At 42.4% G+C, this 17,446-nt stretch overlaps 3 protein-coding genes across 3 annotated transcripts; 1 reads left to right on the top strand and 2 right to left on the bottom strand.

The window, feature by feature from the left end:
- Positions 1-1,012: 1,012 nt before the first annotated feature.
- On the bottom strand, positions 1,013-6,050 carry gda (guanine deaminase). The gene is given in 15 exon segments (XM_037258844.1): positions 1,013-1,418; positions 1,509-1,536; positions 1,628-1,746; positions 1,839-1,959; positions 1,962-1,987; positions 2,123-2,190; positions 2,270-2,367; positions 2,441-2,548; positions 2,718-2,825; positions 2,932-2,959; positions 3,047-3,152; positions 4,561-4,648; positions 4,864-5,035; positions 5,157-5,245; positions 5,872-6,050. Coding segments are annotated over 15 exon segments (1,356 nt in total). The 5' UTR covers positions 5,992-6,050; the 3' UTR covers positions 1,013-1,341.
- On the bottom strand, positions 4,864-9,144 carry c9h9orf85 (chromosome 9 C9orf85 homolog). Its single transcript, XM_037258849.1, has 8 exons — positions 8,942-9,144; positions 8,702-8,808; positions 8,343-8,456; positions 7,513-7,896; positions 6,725-7,457; positions 5,872-6,065; positions 5,157-5,245; positions 4,864-5,035 (listed from the first exon to the last, which is right to left on the bottom strand). Exons 1-4 carry the CDS (start codon positions 9,041-9,043, stop codon positions 7,677-7,679), a joined length of 543 nt encoding a protein of 180 aa, XP_037114744.1. The 5' UTR covers positions 9,044-9,144; the 3' UTR covers positions 4,864-5,035; positions 5,157-5,245; positions 5,872-6,065; positions 6,725-7,457; positions 7,513-7,676.
- A 331-nt stretch (positions 9,145-9,475) lies between these two features.
- On the top strand, positions 9,476-17,422 carry abhd17b (abhydrolase domain containing 17B, depalmitoylase). Its single transcript, XM_037258845.1, has 4 exons — positions 9,476-9,988; positions 11,174-11,641; positions 15,116-15,295; positions 15,594-17,422. Exons 2-4 carry the CDS (start codon positions 11,175-11,177, stop codon positions 15,811-15,813), a joined length of 867 nt encoding a protein of 288 aa, XP_037114740.1. The 5' UTR covers positions 9,476-9,988; position 11,174; the 3' UTR covers positions 15,814-17,422.
- The last annotated feature ends 24 nt before the right edge of the window (positions 17,423-17,446 follow it).

Consider the following 17,446-nt stretch of genomic DNA (forward strand, 5'->3'; position numbering starts at 1 on the left):
TTATTTCCAGAATTCTGACTTAAGTCAGAAAGTGGGAATTCTGATTTTATTCTCAGAATTCTGACGAAAAAAAGTCAGAATCCTGTCACCCCTCGTTTTTTTTTTTTTTTTTTTTTTTTTTGACTGGCCCTAATCCTCTTCCGTATCTTCCGTAGGTTCCGTCGAGTACTTTTAGAATATTCTCGTGATTATTTAAATAATCTGATACAATTTAGTTTACATGAAAAAAGTATTGGAAAAAAATCCTGGTGGCTCCTTGTCAAATCATATTTTTTGTTTATTTGGTATTATTTAGTGATTATAAAACAATTAAACAAGTTAAGTAACATTAGACAACAATGATTGCTGTTCATTGGGATGTTTGCAAATGTCTTATTTGGATTAAACACAAAAGATAGTCTGATTACATGAAGGGCTAGAGCTATCAGAGAATTAGTACAAAAATGCTTTTCCTGACAATATAAAAGAAGAAAGTGTCAGTCTGCAATCTAAAAGTTGTCTGAACCTGAACAGAGCTACTGTCTCTGCTTGTTCCATAATGCATTGTTAATTCCAAGAACGGTTACTGAATCACAAACGAATGATTGACACTCCACAAGCAAAACATCACACAATTTTTGGGTGCGGCTACACTGTAACTAGAATCTAGCAATTTCTTTTGAATCCAAATTCCCCGAAACTCTGATAGTAACGCGTCACAATTTTTACTGCAACAAAGGAATATTCCAAATATTTTATACACAAAACAAATCATGTACTTCTAAAATTTCAAACCACAGATAAAAAAATGACAGTAAAATCCTAAAATTGTGTTTTATGCATTATTTCAGACCGCACAATTTTGATATCCAAAACAAAAAGAGCATGTGAAAAAATGTAGCGACTTATAGTCCGAAAATTACGGTAAGTGGTTTTCGTCAAGTACCATCAAGCCTGAAGTGCCTTGTTGTGTTTGTCAAGTCGCCTTCGTGCCAGTGGCTCTGCCAACACCGCAAACGCTTTGCTTGTTTTGCTTTAAATCATCACAACCATTTGCGCATTTCACTTTCTCGAGAGCCATACTTTGATCTTATTTACAGCAACAACAACAAAAAATGATATCTAGTAAGCAAAAAACGCTGGGCAGTCAAGATGAGTTAATGTTGCTTACGGTAAATGCTAAATATTAAGTTGCTGATAAATTGCAAAGTCTTGCCAAACTGCTCAGTGCACTTCTACATATTACTCCCGCAAATAAATCCCAAAGCTCGCCCGCTACAAATAATCAAATGACTCATTTCTAAAATCAATCATGAAAGAATAGGCAACATTGCAAGTCATCCAATCAAAGTGATGCTAAATCTAGCAGAGGGTCTTCTTGGGATATGGTACCACCTTCCTTCCGGCCACATAAACCTCCACGATGTTTCTATCGTCACCTGCACGACAAGAACAAAAAGCATCGTGTGAAGGATGTTACGTCAAGCACAAGGGAATAACTAGTAAAGCGATCGTAACCGGTCACTCACCCAAATTCAAAAACTTTTCCAGCATAATCTGAAAGGAAAATTGATCAATAAACCAATTAGATCTACCGGATCAGAGAACCAAACTGGACAAGTGTGAGCCGAGTGTCAGTCAAACTCACCTTTGGTTCCTCGAGCTGGATCAAGTCAATGGGCCCATCCGGAACCGCTACATTCACTCTCAATGCATCAAAGTCTTTCCCCACTTGGAAGTTTCCAATTTGGTCATCGAGGGACAAAGCTAGAGACATACCACATATTCATAAAAAAAAAAAAAAAACAGCGCTAGCCTTTTCAATATCAAGATGACTAACCGAGAACGTTGTTTTGTACCTTGGCTGCCACCGAGTGTCGCCAACCTGAACACCTCCTCAAAGGTGAGCGTCTTAAGTTCCGGGTCCTGTACGCTCCAGAATTTTGGAGTGTCCAAGGTTCTCCTCACGGCGTTCCAGCATGGGAGGCTGAGTAGCCTCCTGCCACGTCTGATGGAGGGATCACATGAGTAGGCCCAGAGAAAAACGTTTTCGTACCGTCAGAGGCTTCGAGACTCAAATGTGATTGTTTCACTTCCCTAGTGTCTTTTTAAGAAGGAGGTCCCAAATATTGATCTTTCCCACCTGTTCCGAGGCCAAGCTTGACTTTATGATTCAGGACGTTCCGGACATTGAGCAATCCACTACACAACCTGAGACGATGAATCGTCGCAAACCATTAGAACAGCATTTCGTCTATTGTCGTTTGAGCGCTAAATCAGTCGCACTTACGAGATGTTGGAGTTTGGACAGTGAGACAAAGAAGCTCCTGTCTCTCGGAACAAATCCAACTCTTCATCGCTCAGATAGCAACCGTGCGCCATCACCGTCTGCCAAGACGCAACAAATTAAACCAAGAGGCGACCCAAAATGTTTTGAAACCAAACCGGCGATTGTTCTCACCTTGTCGGTAAGAAGGTTGTGTTTGTGGTAGACGTCTGTGTAGGAGTCAGAATCGGGAAACAGCTCCTTCACAATCTTCACCTCCTCGATATTTTCACTAATATGACTCTGGTCGTGAGTATTCGTGAAAAAAGATGACATTTGCAGTTACTTTTATAGCTTTAAGTCAGGGTGTGTATATTTTTGCATGTTCATTTTTGGAACCCTTTGGTTTGAATCTCTCTGTCAACTGTTCCCAAGGGGACCTAACTAGGTTTGGTTGGCATGGTGACCTCACCTGAATATGCAGGTTGTTATTCTTAGCCAGCTGTCCCAGTTGTCCCAGCAAGGTTCCGGAGCACGACAGGACAAAGCGAGGTGTTACCACGGGCTTCACCAGAGCATACTGACAAAAGAGCAACAAGAGACCACCACTCAGTCAAAAATGGCGTGAGATTGACCTTGACAACAAAGCTCTTTGACATTGCATTTCTCCGAAAAATTCCACTCACCTTCTTCCCCAAGAGCTCAGCGATGAAGCTTAAGGATGAAACACAAATGATTTGCATGTGAATCCTCACATCTTACTCCACATTGATGTACAAATGATTTTTTTTTTCTACCCACCGATGGGTTTCCTCCAGAGACTCTTGACAGGTCTCTTTGTAATGTGTCACAGAATTATTCCTGTCCATGCACACCTTGCCCACCAAGGCTCGCTGTCCCAAGTCATCTAAAAAAAATACAAAATCCATTTGCCACCGTTGCATGCTTTCTAACTTTTGTTGCTTGACAATACAAAGCCTTCATTCAAAGCGCACCCGCAGAAAAGCCACCCTCGAGGACCAGAGTTTTAACACCTGTGATTTAAAACCTTATCTCAGGGGTGTGCAGACTTTCTCCAAAAAAAACCTGAAAATTGAAGGGCTACTTTGATTTTGTTAACACAGTAAATCAGTCAATCAAAAAGGCAAATATACATTGTTTATGTAATAAAGTTACATGAAAACTGCTTTTTTTTTTCTTCTAGGAACTTTTCTAAGGGGGGGGGGGGGTATTTTCTTCTCACACGTCTGCAGCAGATGACATAACACAAGCCCAAGCGTCTGTCCAGGCACCTGCTTCCACTCATCAAGGCGAGTTGCCTATACCCCGTTCAGGCGTGTTAGCGTGATTTGTACTTTGCCTAACACATTTAATTGCTCGCGATAACAGAACGGGGAGGTTTGGACTATGAACAACATGACAGATAAAGTTGGGAGCTAAGCAAAGATTGCAATAAAACAAAAACATTTAAAAAGGATCCATAGTTGTTAGCAGCCCACGCAAGAAACAAAGGTCACTTGCGTGGGATGAATGACCGTAAAACTGCCGATAACCCGGGCGGCTTGTATTCGCCGTGGCTGTGTGATAAGGACAAGGTAGAAAGGTTCATGAGCATGATTAGGAAGAGAAAGAGAAAGAAAATCAGACATCAGCTGAGAGGTCAACAGCTGAAATAGAAAGAGAAAGAAAATCAGACATTACGTGAGAGGTCAACAGCCGAGATAGAAAGAGAAAAAAAATCTGAGGTCACTTCACTGGTTCTTCTATATCAAACAAATTTCTTTAGGTTCATTTACCTGACATGTTTCGGCGGGTTCTTCCGCCTTCATCAGACAAAGTCTGATGAAGGCGGAAGAACCCGCCGAAACATGTCAGGTAAATGAACCTAAAGAAATTTGTTTGATATAGAAGAACCAGTGAAGTAATTGAAAAAGAAAAAACAAGATGAACCTAGTACAACTAAATCAGAGGTCAGCTGAGATGGCAGACGATAGTTCATATGTCACCCGGCGGCACGTGTCGTGATGTCGTGACAACCACTAAATGCCTCCACTGTATTCTCCTTTTAGAGCAGGTGTGATCTTTCCTGTCACGGGTGCCTTACGGGAGGGACATTTTTCCAAGAACCACCTCAAAAGTAAACATAGCAAGAATGCATATTTTGATTCCAACCCAACAACTCATGTTTAATCAAGTCAACTTTTTCTTAATACAAAAATACTTGACACACTTATTAAATATGATGCCGAAGTCAAGAATTTGTACGTGAAAGCAAATATCCGTGTGAAAAAATCTGTGTGCAAAGGTGTTCATACCTGCAATGTGACCCAACAAAAGAGATGAGTCGGTATGTATGGTTGCAAAGTAACAAGCGGTGGTTGTTCCGTTTTTCAGGGTTCTTTTCTGAGAACGACAGGCAACCAATCACGGGATTATTTTTTTTTGTCGAGTTCCTATGAATTGTTTTGCAAGTGGACAGTACACACATCTTGAAACCCCTAGATTGTGTAACAACAGGATGTGATACCGTTTCTATGGAAAGCAGCTTGGCTTAACACACCGACTGTTCACCGAGTACAGTGTACTCCCGTACTTAGGACACATTTAGAGGAGCTCACCACGACTTGAGTGTAGACCTCCCGTGCGAAACTCTTATCTTTAAAGCGTGATTCCACAGGAAAGGTATACTTGTTGAGCCAGTCAAGCAAGGGCATGTCCAGGGCCGTGCCAGCGTAGCTGTATTGAGGGGCGTGGATGTGGGTGTCCACCATTCCGGGCATGAAGAATTCACTACAAAACAAGAGGGCATCGGATATGAGCTGGATGCAGTTGTTTTAGATGCATTACGCTGTTTGGAAGTCGACAGAGTCATACGTATGTATGCGTAGCAATATACATTTTGTACGCTTACTGTTTTTCCAGGTGAGTTACTGACGATGGACTAAATGCAAATTCTTTCGAGAGTCGATGCAGCTCCTTGCCTTCTCCGATAAAGGCGATCTGGTGATAAAATGGACCTGAAGTAATTGGCAAATGATTGAAACGGAACAGCTTGCACGGGTGCGTGAATAAAGAATTGTTATAATGTAACACAGTTCGGTGAATGTTAGACATTTCCCCTTGGGTTGGTGTCAGCAAGGGCATCCGACTGTAAAAAGATTTGCTCCAAAAATCTTCTCAGTATAGGCACTCTCAACCACGAGACGGCCATGGACCGTCCCCGGTGGAAGAAAGCCATATCGAGAATCCAGTCCAACCCAGCGGCGCCTGGAAAGCGGACTTTAAACCAATGATGATGGTGAATGTTAGACATTGCTCACCCATTATCATTTTTATACCACTACTAGTACTAATATAATAGTGGTTCCGTAATAATAACAAGAATCGATAGAAATATTCAAACTAATATTAAAAATACCAATATAACACCATAAAATAACAATGTAATTAACATGATTATAATATATATAAATGAGTAATAACCCACAAATTGGTCAAATTGAAACAACAACAATAATAATAATATAATTAACATAATTTTAATATACGAATATAAAGTATAGAATATAAATTAACAATACCCACAAGTTGGTCAAATTGAAACAATAATAATAATAATAATACACCTTTCCATCAGCTTGAACACCAAGTAGTGCATCTTCCAGAATCTTCACCGCTTCCACCGGGGTTGCATGGATCAAAGTGCCCCTGAAGACGCGCATCCGCGCACAAGCTCCGTTCGCCATCACAATTTCAGAGCAGTAATACGAACTCGCGCACACTTGCAGCGTACTGCGGCTTTGAGTCAGTCGTGCGGCTCCTTTACCAAAGCGGCGAAACGTGAGACGCTCTGCTGGGGAGGAGAGCGCGCCTGAGTGCTCAGCCAATCGGAAGGCGAGGAGTATCTGGGTGTGTCCAATTCAACGCGCACACGATAAGGCACACTTGCACCATTTAACGACGTTCACTATTATGATGTCGCTATTACAAAGCTTACGTCGGGTTTTAAAACTGGAAATGACCAAAAATGATATTTTGCATAAGGTAGCAACCTCAGACTGCCCTCAATAGAATGACTAAAATGTCCATTCTCCAAAACGTTCGCCCTCGCTGGATTGTTAATTTGTAAAAAAATAAATGAACACTTTTTGCATGAGGTATCGCCCCCTTTCCCACCGAGTTGAATGTCTTATTGTAAAATAATGTTTGGCGTGTGGTTATCATCTTCATAATGTCACGATAGTGTCTACTGGCTAACTTGAACTGTTTTAATACTTTATTATAAGGTTAGGCAATACAATGATGACATTTTTTAGCACAACTCGCAATATGCGGAGTTGAAGACTACAGAGCCACATTACATAAACGTTGTCGTGAGAAAAGTTGGATCGGGATGTGATCGCACTCGTGTTCTCGCTGTATTGGTCATGATATGGCCATAGTTGCTGAACTGGCAAAAATGGAATGAAATGATTTCACTTGCGTGAAGAGTTTACCTCAGGCTATCACTGCTTCCTCATTGGTCCGGTGCCACTAAACTATAATTTCCTCAATTTCCAGGTTGCTTTGAGTTAGTTCTCATAGCTACCACTCTGAAGTATATGAAATGACATTGATACGTGCCAACTTCCCGATAAAAGGAGGATATGAATAAAGTTGAGTAATAATGGGGCCTCCCTGAAAAGAAAAACATATCACGATTATTTAAAAAAAAAAAAAAAAAAAAAGTCTACACACCCTGATGGCATGGCAGGTCTTTGTGACAAATGACCAAAATAAATAATTTGAAACTTTTACTTTCATGTTTATTGAGTTGATAAGTAAATTGTAATGCGATATGTTTTGTCAGGGTGACTTTTTGTGTGACTTTTGCAGCTGGACTGTTATTTCTTTATCAAGTGCAAAAATGCGGAAAAGGATATCTTGGTCACAGTGTTGGGTGAGTGGATTAGGGACATGTTATATAATTTTGCCAATGTGTTCAAATATTACCACATTAGTCACCAATATGGCTCTAAAATGTTGCAGATTGATATTAAACTGTTCTCTACATTGCGGCGTCATTGAAATAACACAAAGAGTGCATGAATGAGTTCCAAAGTAGTTGCTCTCAGTTTCAAAAAGGTCGATGACCCTTGAGTTAGAACATGCTCGATGCCAGTCAACCCAAGTTCAAATGCAAAGACGTGTGAGGGTGACATCTGATGCTATTTCAGTGAATTGAAGAAGGAAAGGGAAGAAATTGCATCAGTGCCACATGATGAAGGGCACTGGATCCTTGGCACGCCAAAGCATCAGAAATGCAAACGATAGCGAGAAAAATGAGAACCGGTGTGTTGCGCAAACCGGCTGTGGTAAGACGACTTGAAGTAAGCTACATTTGATTATCAACAAATGAGATGACAGGACACTCCACTTGTGCAATCATTTACTATGTGAGTTTCACTCGAGACACATCTGGAAGCGGAGGAGACTTGCACGGTGTCATCTTTGTGACTGATTGACTAACTTCATCTTCATCCTCAGGGTCACTGAAGTCTTCATCATCATCACCATCAAAGTCATCATCATTGTCCATGTCCTTTTTACACTTTTTGCCTTTTTCTTTGCTACCATTGTCCTCTTCTTTTTGGTCCAGATGAGAGTTGACTCTATAATAGTGGCAGAGAAAATATCATCACCATCATCATCTTCAGTTATGTCAACTAGTAACTTGAGAGCATGAGCTCCCAAACTGTAGTAGGTTCCAACAGGGTGTAAATGTGTGTGTGTGATGACATAATTACACAGTTATGTTGTTTCCTATTTGGCCCAAACCAAATAGAAACGGTTCAAATTTCTGACTCAAAACCACAACTTTTATCTGCTATATTACGCCCTCTACTGTCAAAACAAAGTAACTTGTATGAGGTAACTCATAGCCACAGGATGGCAGTCTCCTCAAACAATAAAATGCTCATCAAGAATAAATAATGGAATCCTTCTGTTGTAAGAAATGGTCCTAAAATGTAGGAAATATAGCACCACTGCAATTCTGGGGAGAAAATATGGTCATATATTGATCAAACAAATACGAATTGCATTTGTTAATACTTACGGGATGACAATGTCCTCTTTTTCCCCGCACTTGCAGCATATTTCCAGCTGAAGAGAACAGGGCTTACAAATGACATGATAAGCATCCTTCACAGTCTTCTGAGAACATTTGACGCTGAAATAGGAAAAGATCCATCTTTATGATTGTGATAGCAAAAAAATTAGCATCATTATGGGTCTGGGTCATTTTCAGGTTACAGACGAATACAATTATCACCATGCTTACTGTTTTATGTTTATGGCCTAGAAGCTTTTGCCACACAAACTGCATTTCCGAACAGGGTTCGTACTGGTTTGTGAGGTGGTGAAATAATCCTAGTCACGTTTCACAACAAGGTAAGCATCTGCACATTGACATACCATTTCCGAGGCTGTGTTAGAGATTTATATTTGTTGTACTTGACTTTCCACTCGAGAACACCCTTGCAGTGTTGACATAGTCCATCGTGGATTTTGGAGTTCGCCTTCTGCGTTTAGAAAATGTTAAAGATTTTACACAAAGCTACTGCCAATTTTGAAAACACTAAACAAGCATTAGTGCATGCATGCATAGTCAAGTGTATGGGTGTTTTTCTCGGGCGTCTGGCAAACAAGTCTTACCTTGACTTGCACACTCGCTCCGTATTTGTCATTCTTGAAGGCGACGGTGTTCTGGTACTTTTGGCCTCGCGAACGAGACGCGTTACCCCTCTGAGTACTCATAGTACAGTCGTAGTTAGTTATTAGTTAATTACGCATGGTACAATTTAGCAACCCAACTACACGCGAAAAGACAACTGACCCGGAAGTACTTTTCATGCGCGAGAGTAAGTGGGCGGATGTTTCGCCACCTACTGGCGAATTACATGAATTGTTCTTGTTTTTTTTCTTTAATGCATTTTATTTTTCCGTTTCACGATGAAACCAAAACATACTACAGTAAAAAGTGAGAGAGAAAAAAGCCATAAATTATCAGTCAAAAAATGCGGTGCCGAAAGTTCCACCAGTGGTATTGGTTCGTGTCAACGTCAATCAAGAATGTTACCCAGCACCACTCAATGACGACGATCCGCCTAATTAGCGCCTACTAGCTTTTCTATTGGTGGATGCATCGTGATAATGCAGCTACAATTGGTTTACAAAGCTGTCAATCACCGCCCTTTATCCGCTCGGAGGCAAGATAGCAATCTGACCGGCGATGTCTCATGAGTCAAGTGATACTGGTGTCAACTGCTTGGTAATACCCAAAACGGTCTGATGCCAAACCACAAATAAGTTCAAATATCAGCGACTAATTCGTTCTCACCCATGTGGCTTTCAAATCGTGTGGATTTTTTTGTTCCTCGACTTGATTAACATTCGGATGTGGAGGAAACCGAGCAGAGGGAAGAAAAGGAACCGTCACGGAAGCTGCCTGAAGTGGAGGACGAAGCCTTTTGAACGGGAGTGACTTCACCACACAACATCGCCAATCAACAACAAGACGACGATCAGCATCGAGGGGATACTCTGTGTTTAGGATAATAACATTTCCACGTCTTCCCATCACATCTTCCCATTACATCTTCCCGTCGTCTAGAAAAAGAAGAACAATTAATTGGCTTGACGACAATAACAAAGCCAAAGGTATCATCTGAAGACTGGAAGGGAAACACAGCAGACATCCAGGTAATGTCACAGACCGACATTCTCATATCCTGAGTTTATTCAAATGAAGTCAAAAGAAAAAAGACACACTCTACTCATGCATATAAGTGTGTATCGCTAATTACAACCACTGACTGACGAGTCACTGCAACCTCAACCAACCAGTTTAAAGAATCAGTCAGTGCAAGCTCGCTCACTGCTGCCTTTCCCACCATTTTAGAGTAACCAGCCAGCCAGCCAGCCAGCCAGCCAGCCGGCAATGCACCACTCGCAGGGCTCGTTTTTTGTTGTGCCCACCAGATGGACTAAATGGTGGGCTAAATGTAAAAACTAACAACGTCCGCCCTCTACGTATTAAGCTGCATCGAGATGCCATTGGACCTTAATGAGGTTCTATTCAATTAAAATCAATGCAGACTACTTCTGCGTAATTAAAATGCCCTAAACAGCACCCCTCCACCTTCTATGCAGACCTTCCATTTAAGTGTGAGTCAATAGGCTCTGGTTCATTACCAATTATAATTTGAGACCACTGCCTGCTGGAGCTATCAAGAGCTCATCAGTGTTGTAAAGTGATCATTTTTTACGTGATCATTGGCACCACAAGCAAACAAGGAGGGATCAAAGCGCGCATTGATTTTTAACCAATTTGTAAAACAAGATACCTCACACAGTAAGGAAAACCTCGGTGTACTCACTGATTACTTTTCTCCACCATGGGATAATGTCCAACGAAATGTTTTTCTAACAGTCTCATTTCACTCTAAGATAGCCTGTAAAAAAAAAAAAAAAAGGCATCAGTCATCATACTAAGAGGTGTTTCTAATATTTTTTTCACCTCACCTCAGAATGTTGTGGCCAGTTAATAGTTTTTGCATTACAAGGCCAAAAAAAAGTGTGTGTGTTTTAGGGGGGGTGCTCACATGATTGTGGGACAAGCATTGGCCTGAAGGCATTTGGCAAATGTTATAGAAAAGCTTTCTCTCCCATCTGAGACATGCAGTGAAGCGCAGAAGCACAAACAACCTCATACTCTTTGAATTGCACCGTTGTCCAGTTGACAAAAGGACAGTAGAATTAGAGCGGACATGATGTCAGCGAAAAAAAAAAAATCATTTAAAAAAAATAAAATGCTTCCAGTTGCTGTTGGTCATTTAAAATTGCTGCATGAAACATACTAAGCCAAATGGTTCTTATTTCTCCAAGGATGAACCACCTATCCTTTAGCGAGCTTTGTTGCCTCTTCTGCTGCCCGCCGTGTCCCAGCAAGATCACGGCCAAGCTGGCCTTCCTGCCCCCAGAGCCCACCTACAGTATGATGTGCGACGAGAGCGGCAGCCGGTGGACGTTGCATCTGTCTGAACGCGCCGACTGGCAGTACTCGCCCCGCGAGAAGGAAGCCATCGAGTGCTTCATGACGCGCACTTCCCGGGGCAACCGGATCGCGTGCATGTTTGTCCGCTGCTCGCCCAGCGCCCGCTACACGCTCTTATTCTCCCACGGAAATGCAGTGGACTTGGGCCAGATGAGCAGCTTCTACATTGGTCTGGGTTCCCGGATCAACTGCAACGTGTTCTCCTACGATTACTCCGGTTACGGCGCCAGTTCTGGGAAACCGTCAGAGAAGAACTTGTATGCTGACGTAGACGCCGCCTGGCATGCACTCCGCTCACGGTAAGGTGACGTCAAATTCACACATGCGTGTTAGTGTTAGCAGTTTACTGATTGGAGAGCTGTATCAAAATTCTGCCGAGTTGACAATGAGCGCCACTGACCCCTACTGGAGTGGATGTGCAATTGCATTTGATCAAATGACCAAACAAACCCAAAAAAAAAAACCAACATGTTCTGTGATCATGTTTTTAAAAGCGCTAATATCAGCACAAAGTCAGGGCATCACTATATTTGAGTTCTAATGACACAATTTGTTGAAGGATACGTTGTTGAGGGCTGCTTGTGAGGAACAGTGCAGCTGACGAGTGAAACGTGGTTTGTGGGATCATACTGGCCGCTTGTGTTGGTGTGAGTGGGTGAGTACTGTATGCTGAAATGTACCAAAAAAAGAAGAAAGTTAAGGTGTTCTTTAGTCTAGGCTCCTTCTTTTCTTTCAATCTGATGTGTGATCTTTACGTCAAACATTTTGTGCACTCCTTTGTTTATTTGGCTGAGGAGGGGGGGGGTGCTAATGTTCTATGTGTTTCCTGCTATAAGATAAACAAACGGCCAGCTTGATATCAGAGAATACGTTGTCTTCATTATGATTTATCAGTGGCACACTCAATATGTGTCTTACAATTGAGATTTAGTTTTCTAGGATAGTTACTCACTTCCAGCCTTTCTAAACTCAGATGTAAACATCCCAAAATCCAGACAGCGGTCTTGTCTGGCGCTGCCTTCCGAAGCAAGCAACCACGTTCTATTCCGCTTCTCTTCTAAGTTCTGTCTTTGCTTCTTATCCGCAGTCAGCGAGTGTAACGTTTGGTTGAGTGCAGACAAAGCGGTGCCAGATACTTTTAATACAATGTGCGAGCTCCACTATTGCGTCACGCACACTCTGCTTCTGTTTGTGGTTTCATTAGTCACTGGACAGGAGGTTCTTTCACCTGAGCAGGGAGCGGTTCGGTTGTTGAGTCAACAAACTCAAGCGCAAAAGTCCTGATTATCATACTAAGGATTCAAACTGACAAAATCGTACTGCAAAGTGTAACATATGTTGTATTGTGTGTGTGTGTGTGTGTGGTATCATTTTCCTTGCCCTCTGTGATGGAGGTGGGCCAGCAGTCAAACCTGCCAGTCTAATATCCAGTGGTAGCCTAGCAACTGATTTCCAATGAGCATTCAGACCCAGGCCTTCCCACACTGTAGCCAAGAAAAACAAAACAACAGCAACTCACTTCCTAGGCCACCAGCATATGGATTCTAAATTCGGCTCTTTTCTATTGGACGTTTGGTCGTGACTCGGGAATCAAAAGTGGCTCATGGAGCCATCGCGGATGGGGTGCGGACTGGTAGTCAAAATTTGTTCCTCGGATATTAACACAACATACACTTGATTGTTTTTATCCTTATCAGGGGGTGGCCATTTTGCCACTTGCTGTTGACTGAAAATGACATCACAGTACCTAAGGGCTCAGGTGTTGACCAATCACGGTTTAGCAACTGTGATGTCATCGACAAGTGACAAAATGACCGCCCCAGGAGATGAATAAAAAGTCACTGGACAGAAGGATCCTTACCAGACTATTTCTGCCATTTAGGTAATCAAACACACATGACTAATCCGTGTGTAACGCACGTGTTGAGGATGTCCTAAAAATATCCTTTTTTTGCTATACTTGCTTTCTTTATTTTTTTCCCTCTCCTGGGCAAAAAAGCAGGAGGCTTTCAAGAGTCGAGGAACGAGGGAGGATGCGAGGCATAAAAGATCGGATCTGTGTCAAGAGAAAATTGATGAGGGCTGTGGGGGAGGGCTGTAACCATGGTCGCACGACCCACTATGGCACGGCGAGCCTCCATTCTACAAAGCAAATTGAAGGCTTGCTGGAAATGTGCAACGGCCGCGCTGCCAACTTCACACAAGTGCAGCTGCTTTTCGAGCTGCGCAAAAGCCAAGACGGACGACAACGTACTTTCTCTGTCGCGTCCTCCTTTTTGATAATGCCGACATAACATGACGTATTGTGTCCCGTCGCCTGATAAGTAGGCGGGCCCGGCTCGCCCTACAATATTGAAACGTGGTTGCGGTGAGGGATATTATGCAGTGATACTGGCAAGCACAAGATAACATAATCACCATGACAAAAGGTTCCTCATAAATAAGCTCTCGAGAATCATGTCACTGATGCCTTGAGGGAATATACATATCATGAGTACAAGGGTCAACGACTTTTGAGAAGTTCTAACGCTGAAAGGGGCTACCAGATGACTGTCCTGCACAAAGCAAACCATTTACATCCCTCGACATGACTTTAATATTTCATGTTTGCAAACGCTTTACCGGATTTTGAAAGATGAGTCATGACTTAAGATCCTTTGCGTCGGTCGCTACACCCCTGTGTGACTTGTGCCGAAAGTCAGCTGATGACCAGGGCGGAGCTATACGCGCCACCGGTACGGTTTTGGACAAATGGCAGATTTTGTTTGCCTTAAATATCGCTTGCTAGTATCGGTACTCGTCCATCCATCATGGAAAAAACACGGACGTTTCACTCATCTCTTTCGCATCGTACTATTATTAGCACCGTTTTGTTTCGTGACAATTGCATTTGGACTTACTTGAGTGTGTGTGTGTTTTGTCAAATCTGAAGAATGTGTTCCTGAGCTTATGTTAGATCTCGTGCACTTTGAGTGTGCACGTGTTTTCGGCTTGTCTTAATCCACTTTGGAGCTGTAAATGTGAGGCGCAGCGGGTGTTCTCTCTCATGTACAAGGCCGCAACATCTGGCTTGTGATGTCGACAGTGAGCAGCCTTTTTTCTTTTACTCTATTCAGTATTTTCATTTTGTTGACAGCATTTTCTCATACTGTACAAACTCCTTAAGCGGTGCTTGGTTAACCGCAGTCAGGTATCACATTCAGAGCTGTGTAGAAACAGCGAGCCAGCCAGCCAGCCAGGCAGTCTTCTCACGCTGGATTTCGAGTAGTCAGCTGACTCTCACTGGAGTGTGTCACGTTCGCAATAATCACCTGGGGAATGTCTCCTGTTGCCTTTGTTTTGCCCTCCCTCACTTTGATTTTCTCGTGCAACCAATCCAGCGTCGGTGTTGCCGATTTAGCTCCTTCTGCTCTTCCCCTACTGAGTTGGTTTTACAAAAGTACCTTAGCGTCATCGAACGATTGTGTGCTTGATTTAGGAGGCAGCTACCGCTGAGTCATGAGTGAGTAAGTTATTTGACCTGCAGGCGTGTGCTTGTGTGTGTGTGTGTGTGTGTTGTCTCATGGAGCACCTTATCTTAATTCGAAGGCTGACATTAAAAATATGAGTGTCTGTCCTCAACATTTAAAGCCACATCCAAAATATAGCAATCCACACACGCTTGCTTGGCCACCAAGCTGTTTGTTTTTTGGATCAGATGGCCAATTTGGACAGCCGCCATTATATGCAGCAGAGCAAACATGATTGAACCGCAAATATGTTTCTTCTCGCAGGTACGGCATCCGTCCAGAAAACGTCATTGTGTACGGCCAGAGCATTGGCACCGTGCCTTCTGTGGACCTTGCCTCTCGCTACGAGAGTGCCGCAGTGATCCTGCACTCCCCGCTTACCTCCGGCATGAGAGTGGCCTTCCCCGACACCAAGAAAACGTACTGCTTTGACGCCTTTCCCAAGTGAGTCCGCAGATAAATGGGATTGGGGGGGGCGGAGACTCAAAAATACAATGGTGACTTTAACATAGCCACGTTTTTGGTTTGGTCTGTGCGCTACACCCCGATTTGGTTTCTGGGCGTGTATCTGTTGGCAGATCAGCGCCCTCTGTTTAAATAGCGAGCGTCATCATAGTAGCAGGATGTCGTTTAAAACCAGAAACACAAACATCTTGAAAGCCTCTGTTATTTTTCATCCATGATCTTTTGAATCAATAATTGCTCTGCTTTATAATTGCGTGTTTAACCTTTCCCTCCGTAGTATTGACAAGATCTCAAAGGTGACCTCCCCGGTCTTGGTGATCCACGGCACGGACGATGAGGTCATCGACTTTTCCCACGGCCTGGCGCTCTACGAGCGCTGCCAGCGCCCCGTCGAGCCGCTGTGGGTGGAAGGGGCGGGGCACAATGACGTGGAACTCTACGGACAGTACCTGGAGAGACTCAAGCAGTTTGTTGCACACGAGCTGGTCAACTTGTAGAAGAAGAAACGGAGAAAACATCGGTGGCTGGTTTTGTTCTGTTGTGATTATCATGGCTGTTTTTTTTTCTTCTTTTTTTTTTTTTTTTTTCTTTTGCTGAGATGCCGGCAATTGTTTGCCTCAGTGGAAGTGTTGGTGGTAGAATGATTGGTGCTCGGAGCTCCTGTTCAGTCCCGTCCACTCCACCGCAACTGTGAACCTTGAACAATATACAAACTAAAACCCTATTCATTTTTTTTTTTCCATGTTGCATAATTGCACATTGCCACAGTATGCTCATGCAAGAGAGAGCGGACTGTGTGGAAAAAAAGCCCGTGGACAAGTGTGTTTGTGACATTTTTGCTGCCTTTTACAAAGAACGCAGTTCTTGACCTCAGACCAGGCCACAAGGATGCTGACCTTCTCACTTACAGCCTTGATCCAAACTGGACTGCACTCTCCCATCCAACTGATATTCACTCATTATTTTGTATTATTATTATTGCAGTACGTTTGTGTATATTTGCACATATCAACTGTCACTGAAGAACTGTGTGGTACAAACTGCTGTGCCGTTGAGTGTTGCCAAATATTTAGTAGAATATATTGCAAAGATCTCACACTTGATTGCATCACCTCCTCTAATCTTAGTTTTTTTTGTTCAAGTTTATCATGCAATGTTGTGTTACGCTCAGATTAGCATCACTATGCAGAAGTAGAAGAAGTCTGCCGGCCGGGTCTAACAGTCTCTTCTAGATTTTAGGATGTTAAAGAGTCCATATCCAGAGCTCATATTAAAGATGTCGCTTATATAAATGATAGAAAAGATTTACTTTTTTTTTTTTTTTTTTTTTTTTTATATGATGGAATTGTATACCACTAATGCCCATCTAGGCCTCGAATGGTGCCTGCATTCTATTTATATTCAAACATTGAAAATGAACAGCTTTTTTTTCCCCTTAGTATATCTAAGCAGAGACTGAATGAACACCACACCTACTAACTCACCAAGCATGTCTTTGAACAATAACTTATGTCATAACTCAGTGTTCCAGGTCTCGTTTGTTATTTACTTTCACGCTCTTGCCTGCTTGCCATTTCTGGTTCCATTGTTGATGGTTTACTTGCCCTTTTATTGCTGAGCAAGGCCAAACAAGATATTTCAATGCACTAATGATAAGCAAATGTCAACGTTCATGAATGCCATCCTTTTGTTGGTGTTTTTGGCTCACGAGCCTGAGTTTATGTCGGACGCTGGGCCACGTTGGAGATATGGGTGCTAGTAAAACACGTCACATCGACTGAGTCATCAGGATTCAGCATCTGTCGGGTCCTGACTACCTGTTTGAGTTCTTCTTTAATTTTGTGCGCTTTGTAAATAGGACATTATATTATGCTTGTACTTTTTGTTTCCAGTTGCCATCGTCTCTGTTAAATGACATTTATACTTGATGTGACATCTGCCCGATCAAGTTACAGGCTTCATTTTCTACTGCACAGCTGGACTATTGGCATCTCTGATTCAGTTTTTTCTACTGCATATTTCGATACAAATGGAACTCAAACTGTAACAACTATTAGATTTAGTAACCGACGTGGATGGCAAAAATAAAATGGTCATTTAGAAGAACTCTAGTTTGTGCTGACTTTTTTT

Source organism: Syngnathus acus, chromosome 9 (assembly GCF_901709675.1).
Source record: "Syngnathus acus chromosome 9, fSynAcu1.2, whole genome shotgun sequence".
NCBI lineage: Eukaryota > Metazoa > Chordata > Actinopteri > Syngnathiformes > Syngnathidae > Syngnathus > Syngnathus acus.

What these genes read in the sequence shown, in the direction of transcription:
- c9h9orf85 (XM_037258849.1), bottom strand. Translation starts at nt 9,043, where the DNA reads ATGAGTACTCAGAGGGGTAACGCGTCTCGTTCGCGAGGCCAAAAGTAC. An exon ending in CTAACACAGCCTCGGAAATG is followed by an intron (nt 8,457 to 8,701) that starts GTATGTCAATGT and finishes TTCCTATTTCAG; the next exon opens with CGTCAAATGTTCTCAGAAGA. An exon ending in AAAGAGGACATTGTCATCCC is followed by an intron (nt 7,897 to 8,342) that starts GTAAGTATTAAC and finishes CCACTATTATAG; the next exon opens with AGTCAACTCTCATCTGGACC.
- abhd17b (XM_037258845.1), top strand. Translation starts at nt 11,175, where the DNA reads ATGAACCACCTATCCTTTAGCGAGCTTTGTTGCCTCTTCTGCTGCCCG. An exon ending in TGGCATGCACTCCGCTCACG is followed by an intron (nt 11,642 to 15,115) that starts GTAAGGTGACGT and finishes TTCTTCTCGCAG; the next exon opens with GTACGGCATCCGTCCAGAAA. An exon ending in TGCTTTGACGCCTTTCCCAA is followed by an intron (nt 15,296 to 15,593) that starts GTGAGTCCGCAG and finishes TTCCCTCCGTAG; the next exon opens with TATTGACAAGATCTCAAAGG.